The 18,831-nt window shown below is 42.5% G+C and overlaps 1 protein-coding gene across 3 annotated transcripts; it reads right to left on the minus strand.

Moving 5' to 3' along the window:
* Nucleotides 1-53: 53 nt before the first annotated feature.
* On the minus strand, nt 54-7,651 carry parp10 (poly(ADP-ribose) polymerase family member 10). Of its 3 annotated transcripts, none has more exons than XM_076301661.1 (11): nt 7,572-7,651; nt 6,617-6,789; nt 6,166-6,408; nt 5,478-5,708; nt 4,199-5,325; nt 3,683-3,895; nt 3,283-3,400; nt 2,131-3,180; nt 1,881-2,014; nt 1,038-1,212; nt 54-801 (listed from the first exon to the last, which is right to left on the minus strand). In XM_076301661.1, exons 2-11 carry the CDS (start codon nt 6,786-6,788, stop codon nt 503-505), a joined length of 3,762 nt encoding a protein of 1,253 aa, XP_076157776.1. In that variant the 5' UTR covers nt 6,789; nt 7,572-7,651; the 3' UTR covers nt 54-502. The 3 variants fall into 3 exon arrangements, with proteins under 3 accessions (XP_076157776.1, XP_076157777.1, XP_076157775.1); XM_076301662.1 differs by lacking the exon at nt 7,572-7,651 and adding an exon at nt 7,489-7,569; XM_076301660.1 differs by lacking the exon at nt 7,572-7,651 and adding an exon at nt 7,328-7,403.
* Between the last annotated feature and the right edge of the window lie 11,180 nt (nt 7,652-18,831).

Here is an 18,831-nt window from a genome sequence, read left to right on the forward strand (position 1 = left end):
CTATGAGAAACATATTTGCTGTCAAAGGATCACACAAAATATGTAAACTGGTGTGTTATTTTTATGGTTTTATTTCAGACAGCATCATCATTGTGACGAACGAATGAAATATAAAATATATAGACATAAAGCAGATGCAATTCCAGATTGATACATTTCATGTAAACTCTGATTCTCTTAATCCACATTCATCATAATGTATGCTTTATGCAATTAAAGTTTGTGTTTGAAACACACAGTGATACTGTCAAAAAAAGAAAAGAAAAGAGTGCAGGATGAGTGATCAGTAGAGTACATGGCCTGTGATTACTTCAAGAGCGCATCTGGCTTGCAGTCAGTTACCATGAATGCAAATTACATTCTACATTGCTAATGTTTATTTCCCCCAAAAAAAAAACAGAATTATATGGTTAATGTCAAAATAATGAAGAACAAAGCCCTTTCTGTATACAGCTCACAGGCATTAGTTACATTTCAAAATGGTCTGTTCACGAGTCACTGTTCACCGATAGATCTTCTGGCATGTGACAAGATACTCTGGGTATGCCTGTGTGTCGTTAAAGATGACAAACAGTGTTGGTGACGTGACTTTATCAGCCACACTGTCATATCTCAGGGGAATCGCTGAGCTCTCCTTCAGCGGTGCAGTTTTCATTTCATGTTTCCCCACAGTGTATTCTCCTGTCAGGACTTTGGCCATAAATATAAACTTGTGTCCATCAGCATTGGGAGGGGAGTATGTGTCCGAGACAGACAGTGCAGAGTTAACGGCAAAGTAGACTCCCTGGCCATACACAGTAGCTGTGGAAAAAAATACTTTATATTACCCTTCTGCGATAGAGGAATAAATCATAATTTCATGGAAGTGTTTAAAACGTTGATTAGGAATTATTAAAACGTCTCTGTGTGTGTGTTCTGTGTTGAATATTGAATATAAATATGCATTTAATTAAAGGATTCAAAGCTTAAAATAAGTCTATCAATGAAATGGACATGAAAACAGCCATCCCACACACACAACACACACACACACACACCGTTTTTCCCGCAGAAGCTTCTGTTGAAGCCGTGGACGCAGATCTCCTTCACGCTGGTCTCACTGGTACCATGGAAGAGCGTGCGCTCCACCTGAGGGTCCGTGGAGGTCTGCAGCATGCTGGCTTTCTTCAGCTTGTACTGGTTGTACAGCAGCGCGTTCATCAGCTTCTCCACCTGCAAGACGGCTTGTATTAGATCACTGGGCTCTAGTTTAAAGTGCAAATGTGCAGCTTTAGAGCCTTAACATTAATAGGCACTTTTAAATCACACATTTTCCCATCTGTGTTAGGCCTAGATATATGCAGCCCACTTATGCCAACATGTAATGGGAATTTTAAATACATGGAGAAAGAAGACTTAATGATGATGATCTAGTTCTATATTCTCGTTTAATAATACCAAAATGTATGCAGTAAATCACAGGATTTAAAGCAGTGCCTGAAGTGATCAGAAATGTTTGAAGCCGATATATGCATGTACTGTAAAAGAACGTTGGGTCCGCACACCAGAATATGCTCCTTAGCGTTTTTTAATGGTAGGCTATATCACCACGTGTAACGTTTCGGGCCCCAGCCCTTTATCATGAAGCCGATATATGGTCATGGTTATGGTTATGGTATGGTTATGGTCCAAGGGACTTAAAGAATATGAACATTAATATCTATTCTCAGCTCTTTAACAACCTGGCCCACACCAGCAATAAGGCACAGTGCCAGAGAATTTTAAGCCCTGTACAATGTCAGGAAAAGCCTTAGACATCACCACAGAATTGCCAGGCAAACTGTATTGAAAACCCCCCAAAAAGTGTTGAATTTCAGTGAGATCATATAACAGAGCCTTACTTTAATGATCTTGATTTTGTTGTGGAATTCCTGGATGCTTTCATAGAACTCTTTCACCACGTCCTGGAACTCGTCTGAGCTCTCATCCACCAGGGCCACATCAGGTAGGCTGGACAAGAGGCTGAACTCTTCCTCTGTTTGAAGCAGAAGACAGACATCAATATAACCCTTATGTCAGTTGCACATTAAGAGCTACAGCTCTTACAGCTAATGGATGTTGATGCAAAAGATGCGTCCACATTATCCCTACCTGGAACAACCACAGTGAGGTCCGCCGAGTTGAGTAACTGCCTGGCAATGGCCATCGATTTCCCGGACGCTACATTTATCTCCTGCATCTTCTCTAAGTCAATGACGTGAGGCTGATGATCAAGCAGAATATCAATTTTCCTCTGTCTCATCTTCCAAGCATTTTCTAGATAAACAGTGGCCTCAGGAGGATATGGGGTGGCCGCTGCCACCGCCCCTTGTTCGTGCCACACCCACTGCACCGTCTTCAGGATCTCCGCGTCCGACGTCACGTTGCACATCCTCTTCGCAAGGTCCCTCACAGTTGGCACCGCTTCTGCGACAAAGTCCTTGAAACCAGAGATGATCGCCGTGGTTCCTTCCACGCGGATGTCCACGGCGTGCTTCCTCCTGATGAGGTCCAGGCACCTCTGGTGGTGGGCGGTCAGGTTCTTCAGGTTCCTGCTCTCTACCTTCTCCTCGCACTGCCTCAGGCCTACCTTCTTCCCCAGGGCAATGTCGGTGCGGATCAGGTCATGGGTGTAAGTGGCGAAAACGAAGATCTCTGCTACGTTAGCAGCCCGTATGGCATCCTGCAGGGACAGCTCCATGGCCTGCTTCAGCTGGGACTGTTCACTGGCTGGGCTGAAGGCAGCAGCTGCCGAAAAGTCCCGCAAGGAGAGCTCCAGAACTTTCTGCAGCTCGTCCTCTTCGTCTTCTTCTGGAGCAGACCTCTTGGCGCTGCTCTCCATAGAGTACTGGATGGCGAGGGACATCCGGGCGTCCTCGTCCAGGCTGGAGGCGTCCATGGCTTCAAGGGACTGCTGCGTGGCCAAGCCAAACCCAGCATCCTCAGGCACCAGAGGTGACGGCTCAGACCCGGTCAGAGGGCTGGCCTGTGGGCTCGCTTCAGTCTGCATGGCTGAAGCATCTGTGCCATCAAGGGCTGCTCCTCCACTGGCTGTGTAAATATCCTCTTCAGACGTCATGTGTTGGGAGGTTAAGCTAGTATGTTGAGTTGATGAGTTGACATCAATGACAGACAAAAGCTGCTTTGCCTCTTCTATGCGAGCTGGGTAATATGAACAGAAAAATCGATAGAAATTAAGACTCATGTGACATAATGATGATGAATGCAGTTCAAATGTACTCAAGAACATCTCCTAACACCTACATCTCTCCATTCCATGATCAGCAACAAGAGCTGTTGGCGTGGAACTGGAAGCCAAGGCATCACCATTCCTCAGGAAGTTTTCCTGGGCCATTATTTTCCAACCAGACTCGAAGATGTCCTAATAATAGAATACAGTATATTTCCACAACAGTCCACAAATCCGAATTCACTAGAGAAATAAGCATTGCATCCAAATCGACTCAATCCCCAAAATACCAGCAACTCAGCAAGAATATCAATGGCATCTTGAGTTTATGTTTGTCTATGATCAACCAATTACTAATACTATTAATCAAACAACACAATAACACAATACAAAGTAAAGTAAATTAAAGTAACAGTAAAGTAACAATTCAGAAGACAAATGACACATGGTATATTCATATGGTATAATATTCACCTCCTCCTCCAAGGGCTCCCAGTGGACCTTGTCCATGCTGACGTACACCTGGAACTTGGCCTGCAGCTCAGCCAGGATGCTGGAGCCCTCCTGCTCCACCAGGAAGCGGGCCACGCCGGGCTGGCGCACCGTGATGGTTTTGGTACAGATGGATTCCACCACGGCACGCAGAACCTCTTCAGCCATCTGACACTCTCCTGCATTACCACTGATCTAGCAACAACAGGAGGGGGAAGAGGACATGAACACAAATTGTGGAGCATAGACAAAAATAACAGAAATGTCGATGTCTATTAAATACAATTCTAAAGTACCGTATTTTCCAGACTATAAGTCACACTTTTTTTCATAGTTTGGCTGGTCCTGCGACTCAGGTGCAACATATATATATTTATATATATGTTTTTTTCCTCTTCATGACACATTTTTTGACTGGTGCGACTTATACTCCGGTGCGACTTATAGTCCGGAAAATACGGTAATATTTGTATTGATCAGAAAACAAAAAAAACATACAGTTAATCCATCTCCTGTTTCCAGGGGGAACAAGGTGACCTGGTCCATATCAGCCAGAAGCTGCTCACAGTGGATCTGCAAATACTTCAGCCTGCCTGGCTCCATGGAGATCACCGTCTCCCTTTGGATAGGGGTGCTTAGGAACTGGATGATTTTAGTTTGTGTCTCATCCTCCATGCCTGTCAGGATTATCACAGTGATTTTCGCCCCTCCATCGGTCACTCTGGCCGAACAGAAGCTGAGGGTCTGGAGAAAGGTGGACCATTCTTGACAGTAGAGGTTGCATTCATAGTCTCTCTGTACTGGTATACTAAACTCGGAGATCTGAGACTTGATCAACTGGCAAGACCTGTTGGCCATACTTAATGATAGGGATGTTACAGACACGGCGCCGTCCGTCACAGTGTAAGTCGACAGCAGTCCCTGATCTTTCAGTGTCTGAAGGAGCCTGGCTTTGACATCCTCTCTAGCCAAAAACTCAGCCTTGTGCGGCTCAAGGGGCAAAGGACTCTGAGCAATGCCGCCAAGAAACTCTAAGACTGAGCTCTTGAGCTTGTCCACCCCGAGCTGGTCAGGTGCAGAAATGGACACTCCATCTTTAGTGATGCTCAGTTTAGAGCTGGAATGTGCTGTTTGGAGCTCCTGCAGCCTACAGCTCTTGTCCAAAAGGGACAGTTTGACTGGGTCAGAGACAGCAATGCTGCTGCTCACAAGCCCAGCGCTCAGCCTTGGAGCTTGCTTGGGTTTGGAGCCGGCTGCTGCTGCAGGGGACGTTGCTGCTATTGGAGCTGGTGCTGCTGCTTTGCTACCAGGACCTACTCCTTGGGCCTGCCTGGGACTGGGAGGTTCTGATGTGGTTGGGGATCTTCTGGCCAGGCTGGCTGGGATTGTCTGCTGAGTGAACTGTGCATGGGCAACAACCAGAGGAGTCCTGGGCTGGGCTGGGTGTCTAGGGGGCTCTATGGTAACCGGCGTTGGATCGATCTCCATGGGAACAGAATTAGAGGTTCCGTTAACGCAGTGACCAGATAGGGGAATGTTCTCTGGCAAAAGAGCAGTGAAATAAGGCTTCACATTCAATGTTGTATTGTCCACTATGTGGGTCTTTGTTACAACTTTGTCCACCGCTGTAAAAAAACACACACACACACACAGAAAACTTTTACAATCTTAACCAGACAACAGTATACACATCAAATTGACCCCTCGAAATAATTCTACACTCAAAACTCAAAAATGTTTAAGATCACATAATCAAAAGTATGGCCATTTGTCTTACATTCAAAGTCCTTGAAGGAGACTCTGGCGATGCCCTCTGCCACCATTTCGACATTGGTCACCTCCTCACCTCCACCGCGACTGCTCTCAAAATACAAGCTCAGCATTTCCTCTGAGGTGCTTGGGTGCAGGTTCTCCACCAAGATGGAGTCAGTGCGTTCCAGCCTCTCTAGGCAGAGCTTGGCTCCATCCAGAGGTCTCTTAGAGACTTTGGCACAGACGCTCTGAAAATCTGGTATTTTTTTTGGTGGGGGTTGACAATTGCAATAGTGTCAGATCACAGTAGTTCACATCACATTCAGTTCTTGTGTGGAACATTCCAAATCACAGACCTATTCAGTTGATGCATTAAAACAATGTTGCTGAAAATATCTTGCTCACGGGAAAACCTTACATTTACTAAGATGCCTATGATACAACGACTGCAAAAAAAGGCATGGACATTGTAAGCTCATTTAAAAAAAATAAAGCAACAAGGAGGAATCATGAAACACATTCAACCAAATACCATGGGTGTGTTCTAGGCTGCATAGAATACTGCATAGAATATGACTCCAATTTGAACATAACATCTCTCATTTCCACTAATTTTGGCTTTTGCCGCATTTTGAGTTATGTAACGGAAGACCATTGGAGCCATGCTGTCCATGCCTGTTACAGACATTGCTATTGGTACAAAATGGTTTAACCTTCTGAGATGGGTTGGAGAAACTGGATTACGACCAAGTTTTTCCCTGGTGATGGAAAGAGCTTGTATTCGTCAGTCTCCAATCCAATGACATTCTCCACGTAGAGTTCCACCAGCTCGGTGCTGGTATGAGGGTCCAGGCCACGCAGTAGGAACCTTTGAGGATCGCTGGGGGCTTTACGTTGAACTTTCAAGGTGGCCCCACTAAGAATGTGGGAAGATTTGGAGAAAACTCTTGCAGCATCTGTTTAGAAATCAGAAAGACATAAAACCAGCTACCAACAAATAAAATACAATAAAAAACAACTACCAGCAGAAATTATCAACACTAAAGAGCATATCAACACTAAAGAGCATGACTGCACAGATCAAAATGTGTATCATTCAAGAGTTCTTTCAACAGCAATTCTGTAAGTAGCTTAAATTATAGTTAAAAACTGGGTACCACCTACCATTAGCATCTTCAAATACTATTGTAGCCTTTCCTCCCTGTCTGTCCAGAGACGTGAGAGGACCTCCCCCAGACCGTTTGTTCTCAAAGTACAGTGACAGCAAATCGTCATCGATGGACGTAGGAATGTTGAGCACCTCTAAGGTTCGTTCCTCTAGGATATCATCTCCCATTCTGATAGACAAGAAGGAAGACGTAAAAAATGAGGTAGTCTATATCTGGTTCGGCCTCTGCAACGGCCTACACAAATGCAGAGAGTAGTTTAATCAATAACTACTATATCATTCAGTGTGCCCAAACCATTGTCAATTCAATCGAGTCATTCAGCAGTAGGCCCTACCTTGCCTATAACAACCTGACAAAAAACAAATGACTGTGTATTTAAACTATCATATCATTCTAATGTAGCAAAAGCACTGACATGTTGAGAATGTCTGGGTTGCAACAAAACTAGCCCAAGGCAAACACTTATCGCGACATGTGATTGTACGTACCGTGTATTTTAACTTAGTGTTGTCGTAAATTTGCCTCGACCAACCAGCTAGACATGGCACTTCATTATATTGAGTTACACACAATTAATTTACACTGAAATACACCACCAACAACAACCCATGTCGTAGAACATACACAAGTAACTTTGTTTTAACTAACCATTTTAATAAGAGAAATGCAAAATTACAACCAAATATTTGCAGCCAATACGTTTTACCTCATAACAGACTATCTTTTGCCTTGTCTTGCCACCGACAGACAGCTAGCTTGCTTGCTAACTAACTAACTAACGAGGAAAGGAAACCGAAAGCTGCACACAAGCCAATAAGATTGCATGGATATCTAGAAACCCAAAGAATAACACGATGTTTTGCCAACCTCTTGGTTTAAAACGTAGAATTGTGTTCTGCAATCTTTCAAAATGAACTGTTTTCGTCTATTTAGTAATTTAGTGAACTCACTTGAGTTTAGCAGACTTCGTTCAGATCATGACGAGTGTTTGGTGTTTTCATGTCTTACTTCCTGGTTCCTGCTGCAACAGCCAGGTTCAACTGACGGATCTGTAGGGCTGCGCGCACATTGCGCAGTAAAATAGGCCTAGGCTACATGCCTGGCAAAATATTTATTGATTGACTAAATGTGGATGAACGAATATTAAGGAATATTTACGGTATTGATGACTTTATCTGAGGAGATTAAACCATTAGCATCTCTTTCTTGCCGACCAATTAGAATACTATAAGCAGTTTGCATTGTGGTGCCTACTATGTAGGAATTAAAAATGATTGGGCTTCCCCCATGTAATTACATCCATTACTCTCTGTGGCGTGGCGTAGTCGAAAACACACAATTATGTCATTGACAGTGGCATAAAGCTTTCAGACACCGGGCCCTTTGTACTGCAAAATTCTTCGGATGTCTTGTACTTTCAATACACCTATATCTATACAAATTTGAAGAGTTGGCAATAATAGGATTTGGTCTTGTTGTCCCTTTTTGTGTTGAAATGTGAATACTCTTGCAAAGCACTTGCAACTACAATTGTCATGAAATAAGTAGTGAATCTGAAAGAAAGGTAGGGGTACCATGTTTTGCCATGACTGTATAAAATGTATGGCCTCAATATTTGTACAAAATCAACATACAGTAGAGCAGTGTTTCCCAAACTTTTTTTCTGGCGACCCACTTTTTAAAAATGACAGACCATCGCGACCCATTTCACTTCAAATCTACCCTGCAACCCCCAATATTGTTTTAGGCCACAGGTTCTCCAACTTTTCTATGCCTCCCCCAACCATACATTGCTATAGGATCCCTGCTTTGAACACGGTTGTGTTGCATTTCGAGCACCATCAGCGTTTAATGCGCATCCGAAAGTAGGGGAAATTCTCGCATGTTGCGCAGTCGTCATTCGTCAGCATAGTAAGCTGTTCCTGTATTTCTAAAAAAAAATGTAGGCTACGTTGCGTTGCAGACAAATGGGTCCATAACACTGTGGACGTCAATTCCAATGTAAACAGCAAATAACTCAAGTCGTTATATTGTATTGTTGTATTATATTATATTGTATAGCCGTTATATCAGAACAAGAGGCGTTTCCGCAATAGCCGGAAGAATGCGCCTTTACCTTGGCGTTAGCGAGGTAGAAAACGAGAGGAATAGTGTTTTAAAATGCCCATTTAAATTGTAGACTATAATGCACTGTTGTGCATTTTAAATCAGAAATAAGGTTAGATGCTATTAACTTTAAAGATTGCATCTGCAATCGAAACTGTATGCAAATTGAATGGCCTTATGTCCGGTCTATGGATGTCTGCTTTAGTTGACAGCACGGTCAAATAGATTTTAATCAATAAAGTTGAGGAGCTGGTATCTATTAATGTTCGTGCAAATAGGCGGATTCATGTCCCTTGCAGTTTGCAACTGCGAGGTACATGGCAGGCGCCCCACAGAACGGTTTCATTTTGAGAGGTAGATATCCATGCTGGCACCCCCTCTGCGATGCGTTCGTTTCATGCGCCAGTTTCACAGTAGCAGTAACAGCAAAAAATGTCCTGTCCTGTTAGTACTGTCCTGAGTAGTGTCCCGAGACAGTTAGACACTGTCCCGAGACACCCAGACACTGTCCCGGGACAGTTAGCCACTGTCCTGTGACACCCATGACTGTCCTGTGACACCCATGACTGTCCTGTAACACCCAGACACTGTCCCGGGACACCCAGACACTGTCCTGTGACACCCAGATACTGTCCCGAGACACCCAGACACTGTCCCGAGACACTCATGACTGTCCTGTGACACCTAGACACTGTCCCGAGACAGTTAGACACTGTCCTGTGACACCCATGACTGTCCTGTAACACCCAGACACTGTCCCGAGACAGTTAGACACTGTCCCGTGACACCCATGACTGTCCTGTAACACCCAGGCACTGTCCTGTGACACCTATGACTGTCCTGTGACACCTAGATACTGTCCCGTGACACCTATGACTGTCCTGTAACATCCAGACACTGTCCCGAGACAGTTAGACACTGTCCCGTGACACCCATGACTGTCCTGTAACACCCAGGCACTGTCCTGTGACACCTATGACTGTCCTGTGACACCTATGACTGTCCTGTAACATCCAGACACTGTCCTGTAACACCCAGACACTGTCCCGTGACACCCATGACTGTCCTGTAACACCCAGACACTGTCCTGTAACACCCAGACACTGTCCCGTGACACCTATGACTGTCCTGTGACACCTATGACTGTCCTGTAACATCCAGACACTGTCCCGAGACAGTTAGACACTGTCCCGTGACACCCATGACTGTCCTGTAACACCCAGACACTGTCCTGTAACACCCAGACACTGTCCCGTGACACCTATGACTGTCTTGTGACACCCAGACACTGTCCCGAGACAGTTAGCCACTGTCCTGTAACACCCAGACACTGTCTCGAGACAGTTAGACACTGTCCCGTGACACCCATGACTGTCCTGTAACACCCAGACACTGTCCTGTGACACCTAGACACTGTCCGGTGACACTCATGACTGTCCTGTAACATCCAGACACTGTCCCGTGACACCCATGACTGTCCTGTAACACCCAGACACTGTCCTGTGACACCTAGACACTGTCCGGTGACACTCATGACTGTCCTGTAACACCCAGACACTGTCCCGTGACACCTATGACTGTCCTGTGACACCCAGACACTGTCCTGGGACAGTTAGCCACTGTCCTGTAACACCCAGACACTGTCCCGAGACAGTTAGACACTGTCCCGTGACACCCATGACTGTCCTGTAACACCCAGACACTGTCTCGTGACACCTATGACTGTCCTGTGACACCTAGACACTGTCCCGTGACACCTATGACTGTCCTGTAACACCCAGACACTGTCCCGTGACACCTATGACTGTCCTGTAACATCCAGACACTGTCCTGAGACAGTTAGCTACTGTCCTGTGACACCAAGCCACTGTCCTGTGACACCAATGACAAATGTTCCAAATGTGAACCACTTTGAGCTGCATTCTGTGAATGAAAGGTGCTATAATTAATTATATTTATAATTATTATAATAATTATTATAATTATTATTATGTAGAATCATTTATGTCTTTGAATCATTGTGTGTGTGTGTGTGTGTGTGTGTGTGTGTGTGTGTGTATGTATGTATGTATGTATGTATCTTTTTATTTGTTTTGTTTTAGATAAAATATAAAGCTTATTAATTGTTTTACATAAAATTGTACATGTAAAAATCCTTTTTTGCTTTATGACTTTTTAAGTTTTAAAGTTGTTTGTTAGAATTTTTAATAAAGATGACTTGTGCTTTAAAGTAGTAGCTCTGGATTTGTGTTTTGTTATCAAGTAATGTTCAAGCACAGCTGGCATTCAGCCAACACTCAGTCAGATCAGTTAGTGTGTGGGCCAGTGCATGCCCAGGGACCCAGGCAACCCTCAGCCAACACTTTGATAAACAATAACACCCACACCTGGGCCGACAGACAGACAGACAGACAGACAGATAGATGCTTTATTTGTATGAAGATAACAAAATATCAACTCAGGTCTCAGTGCAGACCAAGTACTATAGTGAATAATAAATAAATACAATATAACATAACATAAGTGCTTGTTTATGGAAGTCCACAACAACCATCTCCTTGGTCTTGGTGAGTTTGTTTTCCTTGCATAACAAAACAATAAGTCATTTTACGGCGTTTTGGCCACACTTGGGGCAGAGCAAATCTTTATGTCAGTTTCCACTGATTGGGCCATGGGCATGGGCAGGGATGGGCAGTATTTCTAATACATGTGTTTAAAATATGTATTTCAAATACAAAATACTATTTTGTCATTTGTATTTTATTGAGATAATGAAAATGCCTTCGTATTTTGTATCAAAATACTTCAGTGTTGCGTATTTTTGTATTTTCAAAATACTTTAAAATACTTTCTGTGAAACACTGTGATGACATCTATCTAACTATCTATACTGTAAAGCACGAAATGTCTGTCTCTGTCTGTTTGTGGCACCCTTGCATGGTCAAGCTGGAATGATTAACAGGCCCCATAACAACTATATAAAAAATATTTTATATATATAAAAAATAGTCTGAATGCAACACTGTCTGAGAAGTTAGTTGTGCTCAAAGGCATCAACTGAGGAAACACGACTAGCTAAGGTTACACACACTCCTTTGCTCACACAAGGACAGCAGAAGGACTTGAATTCACAAGTTTATATTGCAACACTTGAGTTTGATATTTTCCTTTCTTTTTTCTGTTTTACAGGTTTTTTTTCTAGACTTTAAATGTGTCTATGTTCTCTGACCTGTGAAATATTTCAGTGCTATGGTAACTTGACAAGATACCTCAAACAAGGACATTTCCAATTTTGCACATTTTAAATAACAAATGATTGATAATGTCATAATAATTGGCTTCTAATTGGCTCAACTGATTGGATGGTATTAATGTGACAACCTGATTTTTATTTTTACTTTTTTTTGTATTTACATTGATAGAAGTTGTGCACACACCATCAGGTGTATACAAAATTATTCAACTGTGATGAAACTCACCATAAGTGTGGTAATGATGTGGTTATATAACTTAAAAGGTTAAAATGCTACCTAGTTTAAATTTCTAAATCAGTCATCTATTTGGATTGTTTGTCTTTCAGTTATTGTCACTGATTCATAGTGGGCAATCTATTACACCAACTGGTTGGAAAGTGCAACAGTTGTGGAGTCGGCATTGCATGTCGCTGCAAAACAGTACATCTCCAAACTTATAAACAGTAACTGTCAAATAAGGAATTTGAAGATGACATCCGAAAAGCATTAGATTGCATAGAAAACTGATTGATATGAATACACTGTACAGTTTATGTAGTAATAATGCACTGGTTATGAATAACAACTATTTTAAGTAAACATACAATTAGTAATGCAAAAAGTTTTTGTTCTAAGATTTATTTCTCTTTTGTGGCCCCAATTAGTCCAGGAAACTGGCAAAAATGATACAGACTGCCATAATCTGTGATGAAGATATCATAGATGTTGACCTTGTGCTCGACGTAATGATGCCTGAGGTAAGGAAATGTGAATATAAAAGCCATGTCATATTATGATCAGTGTGGTTTCTCCAGAATAAATAAACCAAACCATACCAAACATGCATATTGTCACTACATTCTCATGCTATTTCCAATTTGAAATCTGTTTGCATTTGAAGGTTTCCATTAACATTGTCACGAACCACGAGGGTTTCTGCAGGTTTCTGGAGAGGTTCATGTCCATGCATCCGGCATTGGAGTAACAAGCATTGCTGTTTTTTTCTGTATTTATACATTCTTTTTTAATGTATTAGTTGTTTATTTATTTATTTATGTCTTATTGGATTTCAATTTATTATCTTCATTTCATTATTTACAAGGATACAAGGATACAAGGATACAAGGAAGTTTATTGTCACATGCATATAGTTACTGGAAGTAAGAAATGCAGTGAAATTATGTCTGGTGTCAGCCTATTTGTGCATTTATGGGGGGGGGGGGGGGTAAAAAGTGCAGTAGAAGAGGGGTTTAGTAGATTAAGTGGCAAGGGCTGCATAAAAAAGGTGGGGGAGGATTGGGATTGGGTGGGGGGCACCAACAAGGAGCACCCAAGAGCAACAGGGGCAAGGAAAAACAAAGGAAGAAACCTTGGGCAGATCCACGGCTCAAGGGGCTAACCCAACTGCCAGGGGTCTTGGTGTGTGTGTTGGGGGGATGACAGGGGAGATGGGATAGTGTGCTGTGTATGTGGGGAGAGGGCAGTGTGCAATATGTGTGTTGGAGAAGCTTCCTCATGAGACAATGTGCTGTGTATTGGGGGGGGGGGGGGGGGCAGTGTGCTGTAAGTATGTTGGGGATGTGTGTTGGAGAAGCTTCCTGATGAAATAATGTGCTGTGTATGTAGGGGGGGGGGGGGGGGGGCAGGGACTTACTATTGCAAGCAGAGTACTGTATGTATGATGTATGTGAGTGATGACAGTGAAGATGTGTGTGTGGGCGGGAGGGGAGTGGAGCAGTGACTGTGTGTGTGTGTGTGTGTGTAGTGTGTGTGTGGGCAGTGTGCTGTAAGTATGTTGGGGATGTGTATTGGAGAAGCTTCCTGATGAAATAATGTGCTGTGTATGTAGGGGGGGGGCAGGGACTTACTATTGCAAGCAGAGTACTGTATGTATGATGTATGTGAGTGATGACAGTGAAGATATGTGTGTGGGCGGGAGGGGAGTGGAGCAGTGACTGTGTGTGTGTGTGTGTGTGTAGTGTGTGTGTGGGTAGGTGGGGGAAGTGTGCTGTAAGTATGTAGAGGATGTGTGTTGGAGAAGATCCTGAAGACAGTGTGCTGTGTATGTAGGGGGGGGGGGGGGGCAGTGTGCAGCAAGTATGTAGAGGAGGCTTACTGTAGCAAGCAGTGTGCTGTATGTATGTGAAGTGATGACAGTGATGATGTAAGTGTGTGTGTTGGGAATGGGGGTGGGGTGGGGGTGGGGGGGGCAGAAGGCTAAACCTTCTGGGGGGATGACAGGGGAGATGGGAGTTCAGGGGCAGAAGGCTAGGCAATCAAGGACATGGGTAGATGGAGGAGAAATCAAAAATAATAAATAAAAAGTTCAATGGAGATGTGCAAAAGTTGGAGAAAGTCAGATATGTGTGTGTGTGTGTGTGTGTGTGTGTTTTGACGTGTGATGAAATAAGAAAATAAATAAAAGGTCTGTAGCATAGGGAGAGGGATGTAAAAGTGCTAAAAGTCTTGTAGGTGTGTGTGTGTGTGTGGGGGGGGGGGGGGCAGTGTGCAGCAAGTATGTAGAGGAGGCTTACTGTAGCAAGCAGTGTGCTGTATGTATGTGAAGTGATGACAGTGATGATGTAAGTGTGTGTGTTGGGGATGGGGGTGGGGTGGGGGGTGGGGGGGCAGAAAGGCTAGGCAATCAAGGACATGGGTAGATGGAGGAAAAAACAAAAATAATAATAAAAAGTTCTATGGAGATATGCAAAAGTTGGAGAAAGTCAGATATGTGTGTGTGTGTGTGTGTGTGTTTGTAAAATAAATAAAATAAATAAAAGGTCTGTAGCTTAGGGAGAGGGATGTAAAAGTGCTAAAAGTCTTGTAGGTGTGTGTGGGGGGTGGGGGGGTCATGAGTGCTGAGTAGTGAATGAGTGCAAAGTCAGTATAGTGTGAGTTCAGAGTTGGGAAATGTTTGAGAGTGCTGAGGAGTGAATGTGTGCAAAGTCAGTATAGTGTGAGTTCAGAGTTCGGATGGCCTGGGGATAAAAACTTCTCCTAAGTCTCTCAGTTCTGGCTTTGTGACTACATAGGCGTCTTCTTGATTTCAGTGGTAGGAATAATCCATTGTTAGGATGAGAAGAGTCCTTCAGAATCTTTTGGGCTCTTAGGAGTACTCTTCTGGAATAGATATCTTGTAGAGCAGGGAGTTGAGTTCTTATTGTACGTTCAGCTGAGCGCACTACTCTCTGCAGAGTACTACAATCTCTAACTGTGGAGTTCCCATACCAGGTGATGATGCTACCAGTTAGAACACTCTCAACCGCTGAAGTGTAGAAGGCCTTCATGATGGATGTAGAAACTTTAAATTTCCTTAGCTGACGAAGGAAGTAGAGTCGTTGTCTGGACTTCTTCAGAACATATTGAGTGTTAACAGTCCATGTTAAGTCTTCAGTAATGTGGACACCAAGGTATTTAAAACTTGTTACTATATGTGTGTACTGGGGAAATTTGATTTTTTTTGGTGTTAAGTTTATGGTGTATTTTGTTCTGAGAGAAAACTGAACCATGCAAGGTTTTCCGTATTTAGATTTACAAAGCTTTTTTGTTTAAAAGGTTTTTTGTTCTTATGTTTAGAATTAAAATGTGTTCTCCAAAACTGTCCAGTTGTCTGTTTTTGTGATCATCTACCCATGGATGGCTACAACATTTGGTTAAGCAAGCCTATGACTTAACAGACCTGGGGGGTATTCCAAGTACATGGTTTAGTGATAAACCTGGGTAACTTAACTCAGAGTAAGTGGTAAACCTCCTACAACAAGAGCCCTATGGTATTGTTTTGTTAGGAGAATGAAGCCATACAGCTCTTCTATTAGGAGGTTTACCACCTACTCTGTGTTAACTAACCCAGGTTTGTCACTAAACCTCGTACTTGGAATACCCCCCTGGTAAGATGCCTAAATATTTACACATTTGCCTATAATAATTATCTAAACAATTATTATTTATTCTTAAAATATTTGCTGGCACAAGGAGTTTCATTAATTATATTTCCCTTTATGCGTGCATGACGATAAACTACTTGAACTTGAACTAATGCTGCTTGTGGAATATCAACAATATACATTAAGTGTTTAATATACGTAGGCTATTTGTTGTAAGTAAAAAGTGATTTATATATTTCTTGGTTACAAGTAGCCTAGGCTAGCCTACAAGTTAATAACAAATAGAACAGAAAGAGGTGGAAGGTAGCCTAATAGGCCTAGGTGGCATAACAAACATTTCAACAAAACAAAACATTTCCAAAGCAACTGAGGTCGACAACGGATACTTGTGTTTTTATTTGGCGTTTTACCTAACTTTCCACGAGACAACCATCATGACAGCGCTACACACCTAGCACACATACCTTTACACAAGACAGTTCTGCAAGGCACAACGTAACTTAAGCAAGACAATGCTGGATAAACAAAAACATGTTTTACAGCAGAATAATATTGGCCAGACGTCGCCCTACATTCAGCGTTGTAAGTTAATAACCCACTTTCTACAAGCCACGTGTCTTCCTAACATCCCGACATTGAAATTGTATTTTCCAACGAAACAAATAAAGACAAAAAATAGCTTTGTTCGTGATCTGTCTAGAATCTTTGATACCACTAGCCAACTTCCGCAATACAGTGCCACAAGGTAGTACGCGACTTCCGCAAGACAGTGCCGCGAGACACTACGCAACATCCGCAAGACAGAGGACAGGACAAAAGTACGGTACAGTACAGTTTCGGCTCTAACCGCCTCTCCAGTTTCATGAGCTTTTATGACAAAACCGTGACTGTGGTAGTTAACAATCTACATCCTAATAGAAAACTGTTAGCTTTCCTGGTATCAAATGACAAATGGTATCAGTTAGGCCTATAACACAACATAAATTGTGCTGGCGACCCAAATAAAATCTCCTGCGACCCACCCGTGGGTTGCGACCCAGACTTTGGGAAACACTGCAGTAGAGTACCCTACTACAATATCCGTACGATTTATTTAGTGCCCGATTGTGCCAATAAGTGCCAGTATATGCATGCACCGCATTACTGTATCCCCTGACATATTTTACTATTCCAATCTGTTGGAGTTGGGTGTGTGCAATCTCACTGCCTGTGATAAATGTTGGAAAATGTAAAACTGGAACTGAAAATGGAGGTGTATATTCCCTACCTTTAAATATTCTGAATACTGTGAATCTGTCCAAGTATTCCAACTAGGGCTGTCAATCGATGAAAAAAATTAATCTAATTAATTACATACTCTGTGATTAATTAATCTAAATTAATCGCATATATAATTTTTGCTGTGAAAGTATTTTAAATATTTAAATTCAAATGAATCATTGAATAATCAGCATTAGTGACATTAAAGTTCAAAAACTCTTTTATTATTATTTTAATAATGGCCATAATAATCTATGATATGACCTAATATGCTGAGGAAATAAATTCAAAAGTGCTTCGGGAAGAAGTTGTTTTTCACATACAAGGTATTTCAGGCCACAGATATAACCTTTTTAAAAGTAAATATTCCAATCAATGATCTAGGCAGCACATTTTCTTCTCTCTCCTTAATTTTACAGTCTAATGGTTACTGACTACAACAGCTCAGGGTCAAAGGTCATACGGAATCGAATAATCTGCGTTATTTTTTTTTATCAGTTATTTTTTCTCAAATTAATTAATCGAAATTAATCAGTTATTTTGACAGCCCTAATTCCAACAAAATCATTACAGAAGCCGGTATTCTGACTGTCACAGTGACCATAGGGACTCTCTGTTGAAAGGTGAAGTAGGCCACTTTGGTATTCATCATTTCCCTGGGAGAGGCAACAATTTGAAAACTATTTGACAAGTTGTTTCTAAGAACTGGTTTCATCAGAGAACACAGGGTGTCAGTATACATATTCTGAGATCAGATGCTGGTGGAACCCACAGCACACAACATTTAGACCAAGGGCCTTGGGTTTACATCTGGGACCCCTCAAAATTATAATTCATATTTTCCAGCCATCGAGGAGTACCAATTTTTTTCAGCCACATGAATGTGTTACCTGACTCCGCCAGATGGATTTGCTCCGCATGTCCATCTGGGAACTTTTCATTGAAGAACTTTTGGGAAGGGGCGGACATACTGGTTAGCTGATTGGATAAACCATCTGTCTATCACCACCTTTGTTGGTTATTGACGGGCCAAATCAACCAATTAGATGAACAAAGTATTCTTCTAATGCCGTTTAACATACAATTAAGTTAGGTAACGTGACAAACGTTAAGATGTTTTAACTTTCCATTTATGAACCTAATCAACGACAATTCCCATCAAGTTTTCACAGTGGGCCCTACACTTCTGAAGATAGTATATTCCTCCATTATGAACTCGAATCAGCTGTGGAGGATGTCTGTGTCGTTCATTCCTCCCAGCTGCATGGCTGAGACTCATAGCTTCACAGTTTACCCAGGAATACTTTCTAATTTGAATAAAACTTGCTCATCTCTGTGGATGCCGTCATGTTGTTCGTTGCGTCACACCTCAACCCGCCTCAAAGCCAACACTGATTGGACGTTCGTTTGGTGAACTGCTCCAAATTTTCTTTAACGGAAAGTATCCAGACTGATCTGCGAGTGAAACCCTGAAGCTCGCGAGATCAGGATGGTCTCACGAGGCTAATGAATGTGTGCATGTAAGGGTTTAATGCGATGTAATGTAATTGATGAATGCCACACCAGAAAGCAGCGGCTCCCTTTTCAACATTTACCAAACAATGCTTGTCAACAGAATTTTGTAAAGCACCGTTTCCACTTTCGTACTGTAGACGGCAGTAACAAGCTACACGACGATTGGCCGAAACTAAATGGACATAACTGCGCATGCGTTTAACTTCAACGTG

The sequence above is a fragment of the Alosa pseudoharengus genome, unplaced genomic scaffold (genome assembly GCF_046254945.1).
Source record: "Alosa pseudoharengus isolate Yale_2024_CS ecotype anadromous, Long Island Sound unplaced genomic scaffold, YU_APseudo_1.1 YU_APseudo_1.1_scf_23, whole genome shotgun sequence".
Taxonomy (NCBI): Eukaryota; Metazoa; Chordata; class Actinopteri; order Clupeiformes; family Clupeidae; genus Alosa; species Alosa pseudoharengus.

Excerpts from the sequence above, each read along its gene's own strand:
- parp10 (XM_076301660.1), bottom strand. Across the intron at positions 3,896-4,198 it reads AAACAGGAGATGGATTAACT|ATCAGTGGTAATGCAGGAGA; the intron begins GTATGTTTTTTT and ends TGTTGTTGCTAG. Across the intron at positions 802-1,037 it reads AAGCTTCTGCGGGAAAAACG|CTACTGTGTATGGCCAGGGA; the intron begins GTGTGTGTGTGT and ends TTTTTTCCACAG.